This window comes from Mirounga angustirostris, unplaced genomic scaffold, assembly GCF_029215605.1.
Source record: "Mirounga angustirostris isolate CCGP_5_RB_7025 unplaced genomic scaffold, mMirAng1.0.hap1 SCAF_6, whole genome shotgun sequence".
Taxonomy (NCBI): domain Eukaryota; kingdom Metazoa; phylum Chordata; class Mammalia; order Carnivora; family Phocidae; genus Mirounga; species Mirounga angustirostris.
This window is the reverse complement of record NW_026991714.1, coordinates 54,627,897-54,647,980: the sequence shown is the minus strand read 5'-3', so window position 1 is coordinate 54,647,980 and position 20,084 is coordinate 54,627,897. Positions and strand designations below refer to the sequence as shown.

General features: G+C 39.4%; 1 protein-coding gene across 5 annotated transcripts in view; it reads left to right on the top strand.

Moving 5' to 3' along the window:
- Positions 1-1,548: 1,548 nt before the first annotated feature.
- DNM3 (dynamin 3) overlaps positions 1,549-20,084 on the top strand; it is a 560,145-nt gene continuing 541,609 nt past the window's right edge. Inside the window, exon 1 of one of the 5 annotated variants that reach the window (XM_064594319.1) lies at positions 1,549-2,442. In XM_064594319.1, the coding sequence (XP_064450389.1) occupies positions 2,282-2,442 (161 nt within the window). In that variant the 5' untranslated portion in view covers positions 1,549-2,281. The remainder of the gene's footprint in view (positions 2,443-20,084) is intronic. The other 4 variants (XM_064594320.1, XM_064594314.1, XM_064594316.1 and 1 more) reach the window with 4 other exon arrangements.

Genomic DNA, 20,084 nt, shown 5'->3' with positions numbered 1-20,084 from the left:
GCTTCTTGCTGAGATAGGAAGCATGCTGGAGGGCACGGTAGTTGCTCTTTATGCTCTTCTCTCTTCATGACTACTCTGACTACAACCATGTGGTGGATGGAGGGGTGATTCCTGGAAAAGGTATGTTGGGCAGATATCCTACTAGGGATACACTTCAGTGGAGGAGATGATGCATTCAGCTTTTTCTTGCTCTTTGGCTTTTTAAAAAAGTTGAGCTACAATTTACAATGAAATGCACAGATCTTAAATGTTTAGTTCGATGAGTCCACGAATGTATACTCATATCCAAAACAAGATATAGACTATTTCCATCACTTTACAAAGATCTCTGGCGCCTCTCGCAATCAGTCCCTACACCTCAAAGCAACCAGTACTCTGATTTCTATCAACATAGATAATTTTGCCTATTCCACAACTTCGTATAAATGGAAGCATACAATATGTACTCTTTGGTGTCTTTCATTCAACATAATGTATCTGAGATTGAACTACGTTATCGCTGTATCAAACGTTCACTCCTTTTCGTTGTTTAGAAGTATGCCCAGACCGTACTTGCTCATTCATTCATCTTTTGATAGACATTTGGGTTATTCTTAGTGTTTTGGTCATTTGGACATTTTTTACACAAGTCTTATTAGGGTTAAAGGGAACTTTATAGGATTAAATGCTGAGATTAGAAAAGATTAGTTCAGTTTTGAATAAGTTAAGTCAGAGGTACTTGTGGGACATTCAGATAGTGAGGTCCAGGACCAATTGGAGTTCAGTCTATGGTAAAGGGGAGAGAGGTGGGCTAGCAATTTAGATTTCTGTAGTCGCTAGTCAGTATGTGGAATTAAAGCCAGGGCAAAATCCTCAGGTAGAGTATAAAGTGTGAGATAGGAAAAGGCCCATGAATTAAATCCAAGAGAGCATGTGTATCTATTTGTAAAGAGGAATCCCTAAGTATGGACTCTGAGAAACAAACTGAGGGCTCTAGAGTGGAGGGGGATGAGGGGATGGGTTAGCCTGGTGATGGGTATTAAAGAGGGCACGTTCTGCATGGAGCACTGGGTGTTACACTCCAGCAATGAATCATGGAACACTACATAAAAAACTAATGATGTAATGTATGGTGATTAACATAACATAATAAAATTAAAAAAAAAAGAGGAACCCTCTAAGGAGGCTGAGCAAGCACGACCATTTATTTATCTTTGTGTGTCCATCAGCAGGCACAGGACCCGAAGCCCAGGCACGTCTCAATTTGCTAAATTTAACAGAACGTGTGCGGAGTATACGCTCTTTGATAGACCCTAGAGGAGGAGATAGATGGGTAGGACAAATGGCATGAGGAGTCGTAAAGGCCCGGGGGCGCCTGGGTGGCTCAGTCGGTTAAGCGACTGCCTTCGGCTCAGGTCATGATCCCGGAGTCCCGGGATCGAGTCCCGCATCGGGCTCCCTGCTCGGCAGGGAGTCTGCTTCTCCCTCTGACCATACCCCCTCTCATGCTCTCTCCATCTCAGTCTCTCTCTCAAATAAATAAATAAAATCTTAAAAAAAAAAAAAAAGGCCCGAATGAGTGTGGTAGAGTGAAGAGAGGGAGTGGTGCGGTGTAAGCACGACAGGCTCCACCTTTGCTTCGACGGGGCTGGGAGATGGAATCATTAGAGTTGAATAATTAGGTAGGGTCAGACTACGCAGGTCCCGAAATGGATGTCAGATGGAAGAATTTAGACTCCACAGGCCGGCCACCTTGAGAAGAGCTGGGTTCTGAAGTAGGGCGTGAGAACATGAGATTTGCTTTTAGGAAGTGACTCTGGCGGCGACGGAGGTACGGTTGCTACTGCTGGTGACAGGGCTGAGTGAGTGGTTATCAGTAGGGCTTTCCACTAGTCTTTGGCTTTGTAGCTGAGGCTGATTCCCTGGCCAAGCGCTGTAACTGTGCGTCTGAGCCTTGGTAGCAGGAGACAGAGGTCGTGGCATCTGGCGGCAGCTGGGAGGCAGTGCGTGCGCGCCGGGCCGAGGTGTCCGGTTGGGAACCCTCGCGCTGAATTGCAGCCAGGCGGGGCGCGGATGGGGCGGCCGAGGAACCAGGCCACGCCCCTCCCGCCCGCGCAGGCGCGCTGCGAGCCGTTAGCTGTCAGGAGCCGAGCGGCTGGCTGGCGGCGGGATCCGACGTCTGCGCTGGAACCGGCTGACAGCACCCAGCGCGGCAGGGGCGGCAAAGGCGGCGCGGCCCCGGCTCGCCAGCCGGGTCACAGAGGAGAGCAGGGACCAGCGGGCGGCTGGCGACGCTGGCAGGATGGGGAACCGGGAGATGGAGGAGCTGATCCCGCTGGTGAACCGTCTGCAGGACGCCTTCTCGGCGCTGGGACAGAGCTGCCTGCTGGAGCTGCCGCAGATCGCCGTGGTGGGCGGCCAGAGCGCGGGCAAGAGCTCGGTGCTCGAGAACTTCGTGGGCAGGTGAGAGCGCAGGGCGCGGGGGGCGGGGCTGGCGACCCCGCTTGGGGCCGTTGGAGCGCGCCCGGGCGGCGGGAGCCCTAGGACCGACCCGCGGCTGAGGCGGAATGGAGGGCAGAGCGGCGGCGTCCGTGGAGCGGGCGGGGTCGTCCCGGCTCCGGGCATCCTACGTCTCTCCCCCCCCCCCCACAACGCCCGCGCCTGGTGGCCCTCCTGCCTGTCTTTCATCCTGCGATACAAAGCCATTTCCTCTCCGTCCTCCGGTCGGGGAGTCGGGGGAGGGGGTCCGCCCGGGATCGACTTCCCCCCCGCCCGGCGCGCCCGCCTCGGGGAGCCTGGATGCGTAGCGCGCCCGGGAGCTTCCCAGTCCCCGTCTCCTCTGTTTTCCCGGCTCCACATCCCCCTCCTTTTCCTGTCCGCCTCCCCGAGGCTCTCTGTGAGGCTTTGGGGTTTTATCCCCCCCGCCCCCGCGGAGATGCTGTCCTTCTCGCCCCGGTTCTCGGCTCCGCTCAGCTGCCTACTGTTCGAGACAGTCGTCCCCTGCCCCTAGCAGGGGAGGCGGGGTGCGAGGAGAAAGAAACCGTTTGTTGTGGTGAAGCTTCATCCAGCCACGCTTCCCCACCATTCTCCCTAAGAGTCGAAGAATAAAAGGTGGTGTGTTCGCGTGTGCACCTATTCACAGCTCCAGGCTTATGTCAGAGAAACCGAGGCACAGACTCTGAGGGGGGTGAACGTGGACTTGTGTTGCCCAGATGCCATGTCATTCCTGCATCATCTCGGAATTGACCAGCATCTTTCTCGCACTCTCTCTGCGCCCCCTCCCCCAGCATCATCTTCCGTTCCCTACGCTCTCATCTGTCCTGCGAGTCTTCAAGATAAAATGCTTAATCTAAATTATAGTTATGGGTTTCGTCGTGACTCTTAACACAGAAAAAGGGAAAGGATTAATTTTTTTGAATTGACAATCAGCATTTTTTCCACTGAGCAATTCGTGAGGGATTAAGTTACCTTAACGGCCTCGCCTGAGGAGTGCAGACATTTGCCAAGAAAAGCCCGTTTGAAAGCATTACGAAAGCTGAAATCTGTTTCCTATAGTAAACCAGGTAGAAATGTACAGCAGTAAGACAGTGGGCCGGAGTGGGGACAATCCAGAGATTGTACTTTACTCTTTTTATTTGGCTGGTTAAGTGATTTTAGAGTCAGAAGTTTCCTGTTCCTTTTTTTCTTTTTTTGTTAGTGTTTGGTCGTGTGTGAAATTTCGATATTCCCACATCTCCTTTGGGAATGTTAGTGTCTATAAAGTGCATATTCTTCTTTCTCAGTTGATGCTCTGTCTGATGATACTCTTCTTTTTTTCCTTGTATGAACTAGAAAAGCTTAGAATCCTAATAAAAAAGTAAAATTGCTGACAATTGGCTGGTATCTTTGCCTAAGTCTCTTAATCACTTCTGTTTTACCATTTTGAGTGATGAGAAAGTGATAGTAAAATATTCTGCATACGTCATCTTAGACTAATGGTGAAGTGATGGATGAATGTGATTTCAAACATACGTGGGGCAGTCATATAACTTAATAAGGGTTTTACTTTTTTGGATTTATTTTCAATGAAATTCACTAAGTTTAGAGTGGTATCCATAGGGAAAGTGAGGCTTGAGGGCAATGTATTTTTGAATTTTCAAACTCCAGGACATTTAACATGGTACCCTAATAGTCATTTAACTACTTTTGTTTTTTAAACAAATACTTAAAGATTAAAATAGTAAGTAATTCAAATGCAATTACCATGTTTTTATGCACATTTCATATATTTACTTGGATGGGCTGTATTATAAATGCAATGTTTGTGTCCAGAGCTTTTGAACCTAATGTCAGTTTTAGGCACATATCTCAATTCTGTCCTGACACACTTCTTAATGCTATAATAAAATTGTATACATTTCCCCTCACTAGCTATAGTCTTTTAAAATGAGAATTTCAAAAAAAGAGATATGGAAGAGTAAATTATTTTAGCTTAAATGTTTTTTATGATAGAATGAAAAATAGGGACATTATAAGCATTATACAAATCAGAGCATTTAGCAAAATACATTAGTATTTTGTTATACTTTTAAAAAAAGTTTTACCAATAATTAATTACTGTTAAAATATCAAATCAAAGGGTGAACATAGAGGGAAAAACTCATTTAATAAATATATAAAGGCTTTATTATCTGTAGAGATGACACTTGCCTTGCAGAGCTTATATATTAGGAAAAAAATTAATTAAAAAGGTCATTTGACTTTAATAAAGGTTTCTGTCATTGAATTATTGAGGAATCTAATTTCTAATTATAAACCAACCTTAGGGAAAAAGGAGTTCTTAATTTTGAAAGGAGATTGGTCCTAGGCAGAAAAAAACTACTCATATTCCACTATAACCTTTTATCTTTTTGTTATCCAGCAATTTTGCAATAAGGATAAGGTCCTTTCCTTTAAGGATGAAACTTTCTTCTTTTACATGTAGTTGTTTTCATTTTAAGACTCTGGCGTATGTGCAGTTATCGAATGTAGTCATAAAACAAGGGGTCATTGCTTGTGTGAACTGTGTTTGCTCTCATTTAAGCTTGTTCTCTTCAAAATAATGATGCATTTTCCTCAATATTTAACAATCCATACTTAATGGACTATTTTCTTCTCTCAGATATATATTGACTTTTTTTTGATACCACTGAATGAATTTGATTGTGAATGTGTTTACTTCATTTAACTGTAGCTGTAAAATCCAATTTTGGGGTGACAAGTTTGAGATTGTTATGAATAAAATGAGTCATGAATGAACTACTTGTTTGTGATTTTCTTTCTGAAGTGATGAATTTACATATTAATGTAATATAGTGTGAGTAACCAGATTGTTCTTTTGGTTGTTCAGATGAGATATAGACTGGCAGTGAGAGGCAGCGTAAGGTCTAATGAGTAGAAGCTGAGACCCATGGGTGTGAATATAGGGGTTCATTATCCGGTGTGGGGGTCTGCCCATTTGTCTGGTTTGTGTATGGAAGAACTGAATTTACTCACCTACTTTCATATCCAATTTTTTTTTTACAGTGCAGTGAGATGATGATGGTGGTTAACATTTATTGAGAGCTTGCTATGCATCTGGTACTATTCTAAAGACTTTTACATGGGTAATCTCATTTAATACTCATAAAACCTCACAAAGGAAGGTACTCGTATGAGTTTCATTTTACGGAAGAAGAAATTGAGATTTAGAGAGTTTGAGTAACTTGCTGGTGGCTAATTTAATTGAACATAAAAACAGTGGAGCTAGGATCCAACCTGAGGTGTCTGGGCTCTATCCCATACTATAAAACCTCTGTGCCATATTGCTCCCTCCATACTTAGATTTACCAAATCCTCTGATAAATACTTTCAACTTCTTTCTTTGATCACACTTAAAAGCACCACCTAAATGAACAAGAAGCTGCCATATTAACAGTATTATTCATATTTATTTTTGTCTACCTCGCCTCATTTTACAGATTTGAGGCAACCCCTTAGGCAGAAACAACATTAGTTAAAAGATAAGTACTTTTCTTTACTATATTAGACATTCTTGAAGGGAGCTCCAGCAGGTAATTGGATTGTTTATTTAAGTATGTGTTTATAGAGTACATATAACTTGTTTATGGAGGTGTTAAATGAAAACTGTACTAGTTGCTAATATGCAAATGTTTTATAATGATATACTTGTTAAAAACGTTAGTTTTTCAATGCTAATTATATAGGCAGAGAATTCCACATTATTTTATTCTAGTCTGAGTGGTAAATAGACTTTTAATTTTGTACAACTAGAGTAGGTTTTGTGATTAATGATTAAAAAAAGACTTTTTTAAAAAGTGACTATGCTGAGGGAGTGCATTTCAATGTGGAAATGTCAAATGTATATTTATTTAATTATGATGTTTGAAAGATAGATATGTTGATTATCTAATTAAAGTTTTTTTGAGAGAGAACCTTAATAGCCATTTGATGCTGTTGTTGCAATGGACATAACCAGATAATTAAAAAAAAAAAATCCGTAAGTCATTTATATGGCTTAGATAGACACTATTCTTAAGTCCTTTGACTGATTTCAGGAGAGTAAAAAATTGAGGAGGGAAGAGTTCTCCAATTGCAAATGAGATTAGGCATAGAAGCATTCATATTAGTAAAACTTCTTAATTCAGAAATAGGTTTGTATTGAGGTAAAGTATTTTTTTAAATATCAAAGCACCTGAATTAGTGGATATTTTTCAACAAATGCCAGGTGTTAAAATTATTAGGTAAATGGGTGCTAACAATTAAGTTGTGATAATTTTTGAAAATTGTGCTTCATGGTTCCCAAGAGTCCATTTAAATAAAGAATCAGACACATGAACTTTTTTTCATCCAACAATGAATTGCTAAAACCTGAAATTACAAAGATATTTTTGCTGAATTAACATACATAATGTACTTCAGGTTTTCACGAATTTACAGTTGGTAGGATTTAAGTACTACAGTCAACTTAATTCTTTTAATCTCTGTATCTGAGAAGCAATACAACCAGGTAAACTGGCCTGGATAGGATATCTCTGTTTTGGAATTTACTTTTGGTTAACAGATATCAAAAAATGCACTTGATTAACTTCTTTAAGAATGAATTTGAATAGGCGGTCATCCAGAACTTTTGAGGAATGGAGACTTAATGGTTACCTGTGCTATTATGCTAGAGATTATTGGGTTATCTACAGTTAGTATATTAGGTGTTTTTCTTAGGTAGTAGTACCCTTTATTAGGGCTAGTAAATGGAATTAAATTATGGTGTTTTATTTATTAATGTAATTTATTTGATATTGAGGGGACTACAAGCAGCTGAAAGAAATGGATGATTTTTTTTTCTCTCCCACCAGAGCCAAGGGAGAGAGCCCTGAACTAATGTACTGTATAGAATAATCCAATTTTTTTTCCTGTATGGCCAAAGTTTTGCCTACCTCTAAGTCTGCTTTGTAATTTCTCCCACTCTCAGCATTAATTGATTCATTCATTAATTAAAAACATTCTTTTTAGAGAGGGGGTAGGGCCAAAGGGAGAGAAAGAATCCCACAACCCTGAGATCGTGACCTGAACTGAAATCAAGAATCAGATGCTTAACGCTGAGCCACCCAGGTGCCCCTCAGCATTAATTTAAAAATCCCAATGGATTATATAATACTAAACATAATTATATAAAGTGGAAGGAAGAAGGAGGCCAGTGTTTGTTTAGCCTTACTGGGTTGCTAGCGTGGACACTGTTAATATACTTTCCATGCTTTCCTTACTTTACCTGTTTTCACATTCCCAAGTCAATAGAGGAAGAAACTCAGGGTTAGAGAGGAGTAATTTGTGGAGGGTCACATGGCTCGTAAGTGGCCAAGCTGAGATTTAGCCTTGGATATGACTCCTGTTGGTACTCTTGAGAAATATGAGCAAATCAAGTCAATGAGCATGTATTTATTGAGTTCTGAGTATACTGGTAAGAATATAGTAGGAAGTATGAATGCCCAGAAGCTGATGTATGTATAAAAAGAGAACTGACAACATAAGGTATGAGATCTCAATTTTCAAGTGGTTTTGTAAAATAAATGCAGTTGGGTATAATGCAAACTGGGACAAAATAATTTATACTATGTCAATTTATTTTTACAAAAAAGAGAAAAAACCTTGAAAACCCACAATTCTGAAATTGAATTGGGATATAAGAGGAAAGTAGATGATATATGAGTTTCCAGTGTCATTTGGCAGCTGGTATCATTTTAACTCAAGGCTGCATGTACTGAAGTATCGATGTCAAAATGGGGATGGTTATCTGTGTCTCAGTGTCTGACTCCACAACAAAGCATTGAATTTAGACTATCACTTTATCATGAAGAGATACATGTACTGGAGAGGGCCTGAGAGAAGAGTAGGAGGAAAGAAAAAAGGTTGGAGAGATTAAAAATATAACTGGATGAAGTGAAGGCTAAGCGAGAGTGGGTTGGATTAGGCCAACTGCTTTATAAGGACCTCCAAGGCTCTAATGCTGAAGGGAGTGGAATTCTATTCTTTTTTTTTTTTAGAATAAGGCATTTAGTTAAAGTAATGAAATAAATAGAAGACAAAATGTCAGGGAAAATGTTCTAAAGGCAAGCCTGAGAGTGGAATGTGTTGATATTGTTTAGAAGTGGGGGAGGGTAAAGGAAGAGAGTTGACACTAAACGATTTGCATTTCGTGAGTTAAACATTGTTCTGGCAAATTAGAGGGTTTATTTATTTATTTATTTATTTTAAAGATTTTATTTATTTATTTGACAGAGAGAGAGATAGCGAGAGCAGGAACACAAGCAGAGGGAGTGGGAGAGGGAGAAGCAGGCTTCCCGCCAAGCAGGGAGCCCGATGCAGGGCTTGATCCCAGGACCCAGGGATCATGACCTGAGCCGAAGGCAGACGCTTAACAGCTGAGCCACCCAGGCACCCCTAGAGGGTTTATTAATATGAAGTTGGTGTTTTTGTTTTGTTTTGTTTTTGTTTTGTCATAGGTAGCTTAGCTTTGCTTTTATCAGTAGCAAGGACAGGCATTTCACTAGGTTCTGTAAGAAACTTTCTTCTGTCTTAATTTCTTTGCTAACTTCCTGGAGCTACATTAGGATACAGAGAAACTAAGAGATTTGCCCAAGGTCAGAAACAGAATCAGAGTTGAGTTTGGAACTTGGTGTTCAGAACTGGGAGCCCTGTTCAGGTCATCATCTTCTTTTCCTCCTCTTATTGTTTTAAAGTGCCTCCCTCTTACCCTCACTCTGCCTCCTCCTCTTCCCATTCCTTTCCATTGGACCAATCTTTCCTCCTCCTTGACATTTCCCTCTATTATTTTACTTGATAGCAGACCAGCAGTGAGATTTCATCCCCCCAGCCCCCGTACACAACAGTGGAAGGAAACAGGGAGCAGGATTTTTGTCAGGTTTAGGCTTAGACCAGGTAATTTGGCTGAGATAATATACATTAGTATATTTGTGACTTTTAGGAAACAGGCCCAGGGAGAGACTCAATGAAATAGTGGATGTTTTCACACATTATTAATGTTTTCCCACCAGATGGGCATATCTAGAAAGTTGTGCCTGGGTTGGTCACTGATAGACCTTGCTTAAACCAAGGAAAGCTTCTGAAAAGTTGAGGATAAGTAAATAATATAAATCTGGAAAGGTTGCTCTTTTAAGAAATGAGTGAACTTTTTGGTAAAATAAAAGATATGTATTGGGTAGCAAATCCTCACCCTTCAATTTTGCCTGTTTCATATTTTACTTTTTTGTTTGTATTCTTAGAGTGAGGCCCATTGATATCATAGAAATTATTTTAATAATTAATTTCAACAAGCATTAATATTATGTTAAATCCTTAATGTTAATTGATTAGAAAGGCAAGATAGTTGTTGAGGAAAAGGAGGATATATTTGATCCATGAATTATGTGAATGATACAGGACAGGTTTAGATTTTGTTTTTCTCTGACATCCCTGATGAAAGTCCTCTATTTCTAGAAATTTAAACTGTGTGCCTCAGTGCTCTTTTGTGACAGGTCTCATTTTCCTTTCCCACTGCTTCAAGGTCATGATATACCCATGAAAAACACATATATACCTATTAGAAGTGGGTAGGGCTTCTGAAGGACCTCATTGTCTATTGTTTCAGTGGCTTGGAATTGAAAAGACAAATCCATTTAAATTAGTAACTTGGTGGGTAACTAATCTTATTTACGGTATTTCTTTTCTTCGATCTCAAAAAGCCAATATTTGAAAAGGACTCATCATATCCTGGTAATAGAGTGCAGGCTTTGCTCACTGGTGTTTCAGTACCACTTCTGACTCTTGTTAGTAACATGCTCCTCAGCAAGGCACTGAACCTCCCTGGGACTTAATTTCCTCATCTGCAGTATAGGCATAGTAATACAGAATTTATTTTTTTATGTGCGTGTGTGAGTTCTAAGTAAGATAATGTATAATGTATGGCCCATAATATGCATTCAGTGAATGATGACTGTGATATGATGATTTATAAGAAAAATATATATCTGATCATTCATATGACCAAAATATATTTCTTCTTTTAATTTTAATATTTTATTTATTTATGTATTTGGGGGGAGGAGCAGAAGGAGAGGGACAAGCAGACTCTGCTGAATGTGGAGCCCAGTGTGGGGTTTTTTATCTCACAACCCTGAGATCATGACCTGAGCCAAAATCAAGAGTCAGATGCTCAACTGACTGAGCCACCCAGGTACCCCCCCTTTTAAGATTTTATTTCATATGACCAAAATATATTTCTCATATTTATTTGGTCTTCATCCATGGTTCTTGTCTTACAGCTCACAAAACCCTTGAAATTTCCTGTGTTGAGAGTGAGCAAGGTGTCTTTTTGTTATGTTAATGAGGTGACTTGGAAAACACCTAAGGATGGGGGCTGCTTGTCAGTGGAGCTTACCCCATGATTAGGGGGTTGGAATTTTCAGTCCTATCCCCCAATTTCCTGGGAGAGGAGAGGGGTTTGAGGTTGAATCAGTTGCCAATAGCCAATGATTTAATCAGTCATGGCTATGTAACGAAGCCTCCATAAAAACCCAAAGGACTGGGTTTGGAGAGCTCCTGAGTTGTTGAACACATGGACATTTAGGGAGTCTGGATCACCTGGAGAGCGCATGGAAGCACCTCGCCCTTTTCCCATACCTTGCCCTATGCCTCTCTTCCATCTGGTTGTTCCTGAGTTATATCCTTTTATGATAGACTGGTAATCTAGTAAGTTAAATGTTTCTCTGAGTCCTATGGGCCACTCTAGCAAATTAATTGAACCCAAGGAGGTTCAGATTGGCATTTGAGGTATCGGGGCACAGCCTTGTGAGACTGAGCCCTCAACCTTGGAGTCTGATGCTGCCTCTGGGTATGGTGTCAGGATTGAATTGAATTGTATGACACCCAGCTAGTGTCCAGAGCACTGCCTGTTGGTTTGGGAACCCCCTTCTTCACATTGGAATTGGTACTAAAACCCATTTAATGGCTACTAGTCTAAGTCTTTTATCTAGACTGGAGGTTTTCTGAATATTTTTAAAAACAAAAATAAATTTAGAAGACACGATAGATACTAATGCATCTTTGCAAATTCTCTGTTTTGTGCATGTTGGAAAATTACAGCTTCATCAAAATACTAACTTTTAGATCATAATAACTTAGGGTATATATGGGCCTTCTTTAGAGAAAGCATTGCCCACATTTAGCATTACCATAGTGTATTATTTTGTTAAACAGCATAAAACGACCTATATCCAGTTTGTGTGTTCTTTTCTCCCAAGAGTTCCAAAGAACTTTTCCATTTATTCTTTTATTAATCCTTACAATATCCCTGAAAGGAGAGTAAAGGCTTGTTTTATTAACTTCAATTCAGAAATGAGGAAGACTCAGCTAGAAAAGGTTAAGTGACATGCTAGGGTTTAAATGGTGATACTAGAGATAATGAATGCAATAGAATTAATAACATTGCAATAGTAGAATTAAAATGAATTTTGCTGAAATTTTCCTTCGTTCTCCCAGAGAATAAATTTTAAGGGAAGTATTTGATTCGATGATATGGAGTAAACCATTCATAGCATATCTGTATCTTTTGGAAATATTAGATGAAATTATAGGCAAAGATGGGGGTGGGAGTAGGAAAAACATTGGAGAGTCCAACTGGAGAAGCAGGACTACTGAGTAAGAGTATGAGCTAAGCCCAAGGAACAGAAAAGATCTATAGCCAAGGGATCAGGAGGTAAGGCAGAGAAATAGTTGTGTCTGGTGTTATTAGACCTTAGAGAAGTAATGCAGTTTGTATAGTAGAAGTTGAAGTAATATCCAGTGACTATTTTCAGTGGAAAAACTCGTATTCTGACTTGATTGACATTCTCACAGCTTACAAACCACCAATTTCAGCTTCGAGCTAGTTAACTGGTTCCATTTGGAATGACATTATCTTTGTGTTAAGGTATGCCTCAGAACATTTGTGTAAGAATAGCTTTGGGTGTCTTATCCAGAGGAACCTTAGAGATCTGTGTGTGTGTTTTTCTGTTTTCTGGTTAATAAAACTGAGATTCATCCTTTTCATATATTTAAAAGACGGGGAAAGGCCCGCAGTCTATTTTCATGGATCCTAACATTACGATTCTGAATGCTCCTTCCTGGACAACAACCATTGTGTGGTGAGACTTTTGCATTTTCATCTAGAAATACCAGTATAACTTTTTGAATACTGATTACAGTCCTTGTGGATTCAATTTAAGAAACTTTACATGATCTGTTTACTTAATCCTAACAAAAAACATGCGAAACTGTGGGGGGAATACTTGATTTGATTTATCTTCTATGAATATTATATTTTCCTCAGGGATTTTTTTCTAAGTTGTTGGAGAAGGGAAATGATAGAAGGATTATGAGTCTCTTACTTCAAGAACAAGAGCAGGAATGGGAAGGAGGAAGTCTTGCTTAGTGTGAGTGTGAGTGTCTACTATATATATTGCAGGGACATAGGAAGAAAAAACAGATGAAATCTTAATTGTTGAGGGAATTAGGAATATTCATGAGTTATTTAGTTTGAGATGGATGTTAAAGGGTTACCTCAGGTAAGCTGAGGCACCATGGGTGAAAGCAATGAGAGCTGGGGTTAGTCCAGTATATCCATCACCCTGCTGGTCTTCTTCAGCTCTTCCTATCTGATTTAGAGGCCCCTCCTCGGGTCCTTGTTCATACCTTCCTGCACAGGGATCTTACTGCACAATTGGTTGCGTCGTGTGTCTGCCCAACTCTTTGCAGCTTCCATGAAGTCAGGAGCTGCATTTCATTTCTCATTTTCATTTAATGCTGTATGAATTTGCAATGTGATTCTGTATATGCCACTTTTCCAAGCTGAATTGTACCTTCTTTACCAATAAATTGGTGTTGGACTAGATCAGTGTTTTTCAAACTATGGGTATGACATATTAGCAGGACATGATATCAATTTAATGGGTTGTGACAGTTTTTAAAAAATATCAGGGTACATCCCAAGTAGTAATGATAAGTACCATACATTATTGGGAAACTTTTGTATTAGTTATGTATTTGTATATGTATATCATGCTGCAGTATGAAATTTATTTCTTACTACAGTTGTTCTCAAAATTGTTGAATGCCTCTGGACTAGATTAAGTCTAATGTTATTTTTAGTCATTTATTTGATGATTCTATATTTGTGTGGTAGGACAAATCTTTTTATTATAGAAGGCACAATTCACACTATACCATACTATTTTACTAGGCGACCTAAAATCGAGATAATTTTATTATTTTTATTTTGTTAAATTAACTATGTTTTAATTGAAAAAAAGAATAGGTACATGTGTTAAAAACTCAGACATTTCAAAAGGATATACGATAAAAATTGTCCCCCCCATTATGGTTTCTTACTTAAGATGTTTCATTTACCTGAATACCTGCCAGATTATTTCTGGGTTTATATTTTCTTCATATAACATTTATTTGATTTTTGAGGACAGAGAGAATTTAATAAGCTTGTTTGGTTGTAGGTAGATGATAAAACCAGCTGAGGAAGAATATGTTTGAAAACTCTATTTGCAGATGGATTTATTCATTCACTGAGTCATTTACAGTCATAGTTTTGAGAGTCTACTATATGCCAGAAACTGTGTGAGGCTCTTCGTGTAGAACAGCCCCTTCAATGAACTTGGTGACCCAGTAGGGTACAAAGGTTGATATGCACTGTGCTCTTATTATTAGGGTAACCAGGCTAACGATTCTAATGTGAGGCATTTGTTAGAAAGTAGTTGGTGGTGTCATGATGTTGTCTCCAAATATTTGAGGAGCTGGTAATTGGAGAGGGATTAGATTGACTTTATGTCCCTAGAAGACACAGAACAAATGGGTAAAAGTTACAGGTAGACAGATTTAAACTTAACATAAGGGAGATTGCTCAACAGAAGAGTTAAGAAATGGAATGAGTCCCTGTAAAGCAGTAAGTATTCCATCACCGGAAGGATAGAGGCCAGGGATTAAAGACTGACTGGCTCCTTGGCAAGGTGTAGATGGGAGGCAGCTTGAGCAAAAGGACTTTGAAGTTCCTTTATAACTTAAAGTCTATGATTTGGCTTGCTGGGTGTCAGAGAGCAACCTGGCTTTAAAAAAAATCTGTTTTCTATAGACTATTTCTAAGTAGATAACAAGTGTCAGACATATAAAAGGGTTAAGACCTCCCAGGGTCCAGCCTTTCTAGGCCTTCAAAAAATAGTTGTGGATGTAAAAAAACTGGAATCCCTCACAGAATGACTAGTTCCATGAAGCAGCTATGAATAAAATTGTTTTAGTGATAAATTGTATTATTCTTTGAAAAAAATGGAATAACAGCTTGGGGGCGCCTGGGTGGCTCAGTTAGTTGGGCATCTGCCTTTGGCTCAGGTCATGATTCCAGGGTCCTGGGATCGAGCCCCACATTGGGCTCCCCGCTCAGTGGGGAGCCTGCTTCTCCCTCTGCCTGCCGCTCCCCCTGCTTGTGTTCTCTCTCTGTCTCTGTCAAATAAACAAATAAAATCTTAAAAAAAAAAGGAAAAACAGCTTGATTTTAAAATCTGCTTTAACTATCCACCTTTTTTCAGTGGTGTACTAGCCTAAAAGCTCTTGAAAAATCTGTCTTCTTTTTCATTTCTAAAATCCTCTTCCTAAATTTAATACATATTGGAATTTCCTTATTCGGAACATTCTAGTCCCGGTCCTCCCCTACACCTGGAGAACTCTGACAGCATCTTGCTCTCCCATTTCCTCTGTTTCTCATTCATCCGTTCCATGCCAAAATTGCTGCTCTCAGATTAATTTTCCAACACACAACTTTCGTGTCACTGTCCACAGGAACTTGCAGTTACCACCCACCTTTTCAAATCTCTATGTGATTTTCAAACCATTTTACCTATGTAACTTTTGTTTTCCACTCCTCTGCAGTGTGTTTTCTTCTCACTTTTCTCATCTTTTCTGTTATAAAGTGGTCATTTCTGATTACATAGGAACGAGCATGGCTGGGCAGAGCATGATCTTTTGTGACCAAAAGGAATTCCAGCAATCAACGCATACTTGCTTTCTTTGGGATGAAAAGGCAATTAAAAAGTATTTGCCCTCAACAGAATCTAATGAAGACTAACATAGAGTGTACTCCAGAACTCGTGAAGTGTTGTGCTGAAGAACATGCAGTCTCTGGGGCCAGACTGCATTCACATCCTAGCTTTGCCACTTACATAGTTCTGTTATCTTAGGAAATCACTGAACCTCTTGGTGCCTTGGCTGCCTCCTCTGTACAATGGAGTAATAGTAGGACCTATCTCAAAGCGTAGCTATGAGGATTAAATTAGTTAATACACGTGAAACACTTAGGACAGTGTCTATCACATAGCAACAGTTCAGTGTTTATTACTGGGGATGGAAGTTTAGACAGAATTTGGGTGCCTTTAGAATTACAGAGTGTTCTGGATGATTAAAAGAAAATGGCACATCTCTTTGGAGAGTCTGGGAAAGATTTCATGAAAGAGGTAGGGTTTGAAATGAGTATTAGAGAGGAAGAATTTGATAAGTTGAGATAGGGCCAAAGGCAGAGGTAAGAGGCCAGATTGCAGCCTTCTCTGACCTCTTGATGACTTTAGGGTTGGTTCCATGCTGTTGGGCACTTCAAGGTTTCTGACTGATTTACATTAGTTTTTGGTCCCCGAGGCAGACTGCAAACTCCTTACTGGTATTCCCCACAGTATCTTGTACATTTCTGTCTTAGGTACTTAATTTTTATGGAGTCTTCACTAATTAAATTGTTGACCCGACTTCAGATGGGTTATGACTGGGAATGAAAGATCACACTCACTTTTAGTAAGATATATATATTTAAGATTTTATTTTTAAGTAATCTCTACACCCAACATGGGGCTTAAACTCACAACCCTGAGATCAAGAGTTGCATTCTCCACTGACTGAGCCAGCCAGGCACCTCAAGAGATTTATATTTTATACTTACGAGATAAAATTGACTGTGTTTGATGAACTAATGCTCTTAGCTTGATAAACTAATGTTCTTAGCCCATGTGCCTTAGTTTTTAAATTATCACTTCTCTATCCATTTTCTTTTTTCTTTTTTTTTTTTTTAAAGATTTTATTTATTTACTTGACAAAGAGAGAGAGTTAGTGAGAGCAGGAACACAAGCAGGGGAGTGGGAGAGGGAGAAGCAGGCTTCCCGCCGAGCAGGGAGCCCGATGCGGGGCTCGATCCCAGGACCCTGGGATCATGACCAGAACCGAAGGCAGATGCTTAACGACTGAGCCACCCAGATGCCCCTCTATCCATTTTCTTAATGCTATAAATCTACTTAGGATTCTCCCATTTTAACCTCTGCCCTCTTCTGCTGTTGGCTTAGCTCCTTCCTTATCTTTACAGCCTTTACTTTCTGAACTCTTACTGTCTGAACCCAGGAATCAAATAGATTTGAATTACAAGGTTTAAATATACTTGAAAGACTGGTCTATCCCAACATCTCCCAAGGCAAATATGTGGATATCTCTGTAAGATTTACTAAAGGGACTTGTCAAAATGAGGGTTCCTGGGCTCGACTCATGGTGACTGACTCAGTGGGTCTGGAGTTAAGCCAGCAAAATTTGTATTTTTCAAAAGTTCTCCTGGTGCTCCTAATAAGCAACCAGATTTGGGAGCTTGTAATTACCACTTCCACAATTCCTGTGATTTCTGCAGCTGTGGATAAGGAATGAAATGTATCTTCCAAAACTAATGATGTAATGTATGGTGATTAACATAACATAATAAAATAAAATTAAAAAAAAATGTATCTTCCATTCCCATCAGCATACTGAAACTGCCCTTGCCAAGGTCACTGATGATTTTTAAACAGCTTATTTTACTAAGTATTTCTGAAATTGATCACCTATGCTTAATTCCTACAACCACTGGGTTCAAGTTGGCATCATTCATCTTCTGGACTATAGCAATGGACTTTATGCTTTTGCCATCTGTAACCCTCCAACCTAGCTTCCACACAGCCATAGCATGATTGATATGGAATTAAAATTAAATGATGTCACTATCTTGGTGAAAACTCTTCAAGTCCTAATGCCAACCACATAAAATCCAAGGTTCTTGGCATGGCATAAAAGGCCCTGCAATGACCCAGCCTCTCCAGGTTATCTGTTATGCCTGGATCCAGCTGCTTTTCATGCCCTGTACACATTCACCATGCTGTTTCACATTTCTTTGCCTATATCACATGAGTCCCTTTATAAGGAACAATGTGATCCTTCACCAGGCTAGCTCCTATTATCTTTAACTCAAGTTTCCTTTCTCCTCTTCTCTTGGGTACCTCAGTTACCTTCCACTTTCTCATCTTTCCCAAGTTACTTGTCTCTCTTCTAGGCATCATAACTGTGAGTAGTTTTCTAATGTTATACTTATTACATTGTATTAAATTATTTATCTACTTCTATCATTATCATTCTGAGCTTCTTGAGGGCAGAGCCTGGGTCACTTTTGGCATATAGTAACTTTTGAGTAAATACTGAGTGAATGAGTCAACAAATACAATAGAGAGGTTTCAGCCTCTGTCATACTGATTTATCTGCAGCATATGATGTTGTTTATTGAACACTCTGTGTGCCAGGCACTGTCTTAGGCAGCAGAAAGGCATTAATAAGTGAACAAGCATACTCCCGGTCATTGAAGAGCATGTGGTATAGTGAAAAGATCAACAACAAGCAAATAAAAAGTGTATAATTATAACTTAGTATGGATGCCATGACAGAAATGATCATGACACAGTGCTAGAGCATGACAGAGAGGGACATTATTTATAGGTTGATCAAGGAAGCCTGGCTGGTCAGGTGATGTTTCAGCTGAAGGAAAAGGAATTAGGTATGGGAAGAGCTAGGAAAAAGCATTCCATGCAGAAGGAATAGTATGTGTTAAGTCTCTGAGGTGTCAAAGAGCTCTGTGTGTTGTAGGAATTTAAGGTAAGTTGAGCTAGGGGGAATTATGGCAAGGAAAAGTAGCAGAAGGGAGTTTAGGTAGACTTTGTTGGTGTAAAAAATAGTTTAAATTTTGCCTGGACTGCAATGGTAAGCAACTGAAGGAAGGATTTTAATCAGGATAGTGACATACTCTGATTTATATCTAAAAAAGATTACTCTAGGTAAGTGCTGTTTAAGATTGTAGTCACAACCCCATGTGCCTGCTACTGAGAAACTGAATTTTCAACTTTATGTAATTTTGAACTTAAATTTAAAAGCATAATTGATTCAGTTATTGGAAAACTTTTAAGTATGTTCTAATATTTTTTCAACTATATGTTTATAACATTAAATATAGATCAGGTATTTCTGATGAAAATTAAGCTTCTAAGTAGGGATGTGCTATAAATGAAAAGTACACACCAAATTTCAAAGCCTTGGTATGAAAAGAAGAATGTAATTGTCTCATTAATTTTTTATATTGATTACATATTGAAATATTTATATTTTGGAGAGACTGGGCTAAATTACAGTGAACTGTTAAATTTACTTATTTCTTTTTATTTTTTTATAATGTGGAGCACAGAGAATTTAACTAAAGATGTTAATTAGTAGTTGTCAGTATTTCATTGACATTTAAAACTTTATGATTGTATAGCAAAAACTCCAAAACATCATTGAAAGAAATTATAGAAGACCTAAATAGATGGAAAGGCATCCTCTATTCATGAAATGTTAGAGAAATGTCTATTCAAATCCTTTGCCCACTTTTAAATTGGGTAATTTATGTTTTTATTGTTGAGTTATAAGAGTTCCATATATATTCTGGACACTATTCCTTCATCACATATATGCTTTGCAAAAAATTTCTCCCATTCTCTTGATCATTTTTTCATGTTCTTACTAGTGCCCATTGAAGCACAAAAGTTTTCAATTTTGATGAATCTCAGTTTATCTAACTTTCTTTTTGTTGCTTGTACTTTTGGTATCATAGCTAAGAAACCACTGTTGAATCTAAAGTCATCAAAATTTACACTGTGCTTTCTTCTAAAAGTTTTATAGTTTTCAGTTCTTAGATTTAGGTCTTTGATCCATTTTGAGTGAGTTGTGTATATGGTTTGAGGTAGGGGTCCAAATTCCTTTGCATGTGGATATCCTGTTGTCTTAGTACCATTTGTTGAAAAGGTCACTCTTTCTCCCATTGAATTGTCTTGGCACTCTTGTCAAAAATCAGCTGACCATAGGGGTGCCTGGGTGGCTCAGTTGGTTAAGTGTCCAACTCTTGATTTTAGCTCAGGTCACGATCCCAGGGTTGTGAGATTGAGCCCTGCATCGGGCTCTGTGCTGGGCATGGAGCCTGCTTAAGATTCTCTCTCTCCCTCTCCCTCTACCCTTTCCCCTCCCTCCACCCCCAGGTCATGTTCACACTCTCTCTCTAAAAAAAAAAAAAAATCAACTGACCATAAATGTAATAGTTTTTTCCTATTTTGTTTTGTTTTTAGAGGTGGGAGGCAGAGGAAGAGAGAGAGAATCTCAAGCCAACTCCATGCCCAGTGCAGAGTCCGTTTTGGGGCTTGATT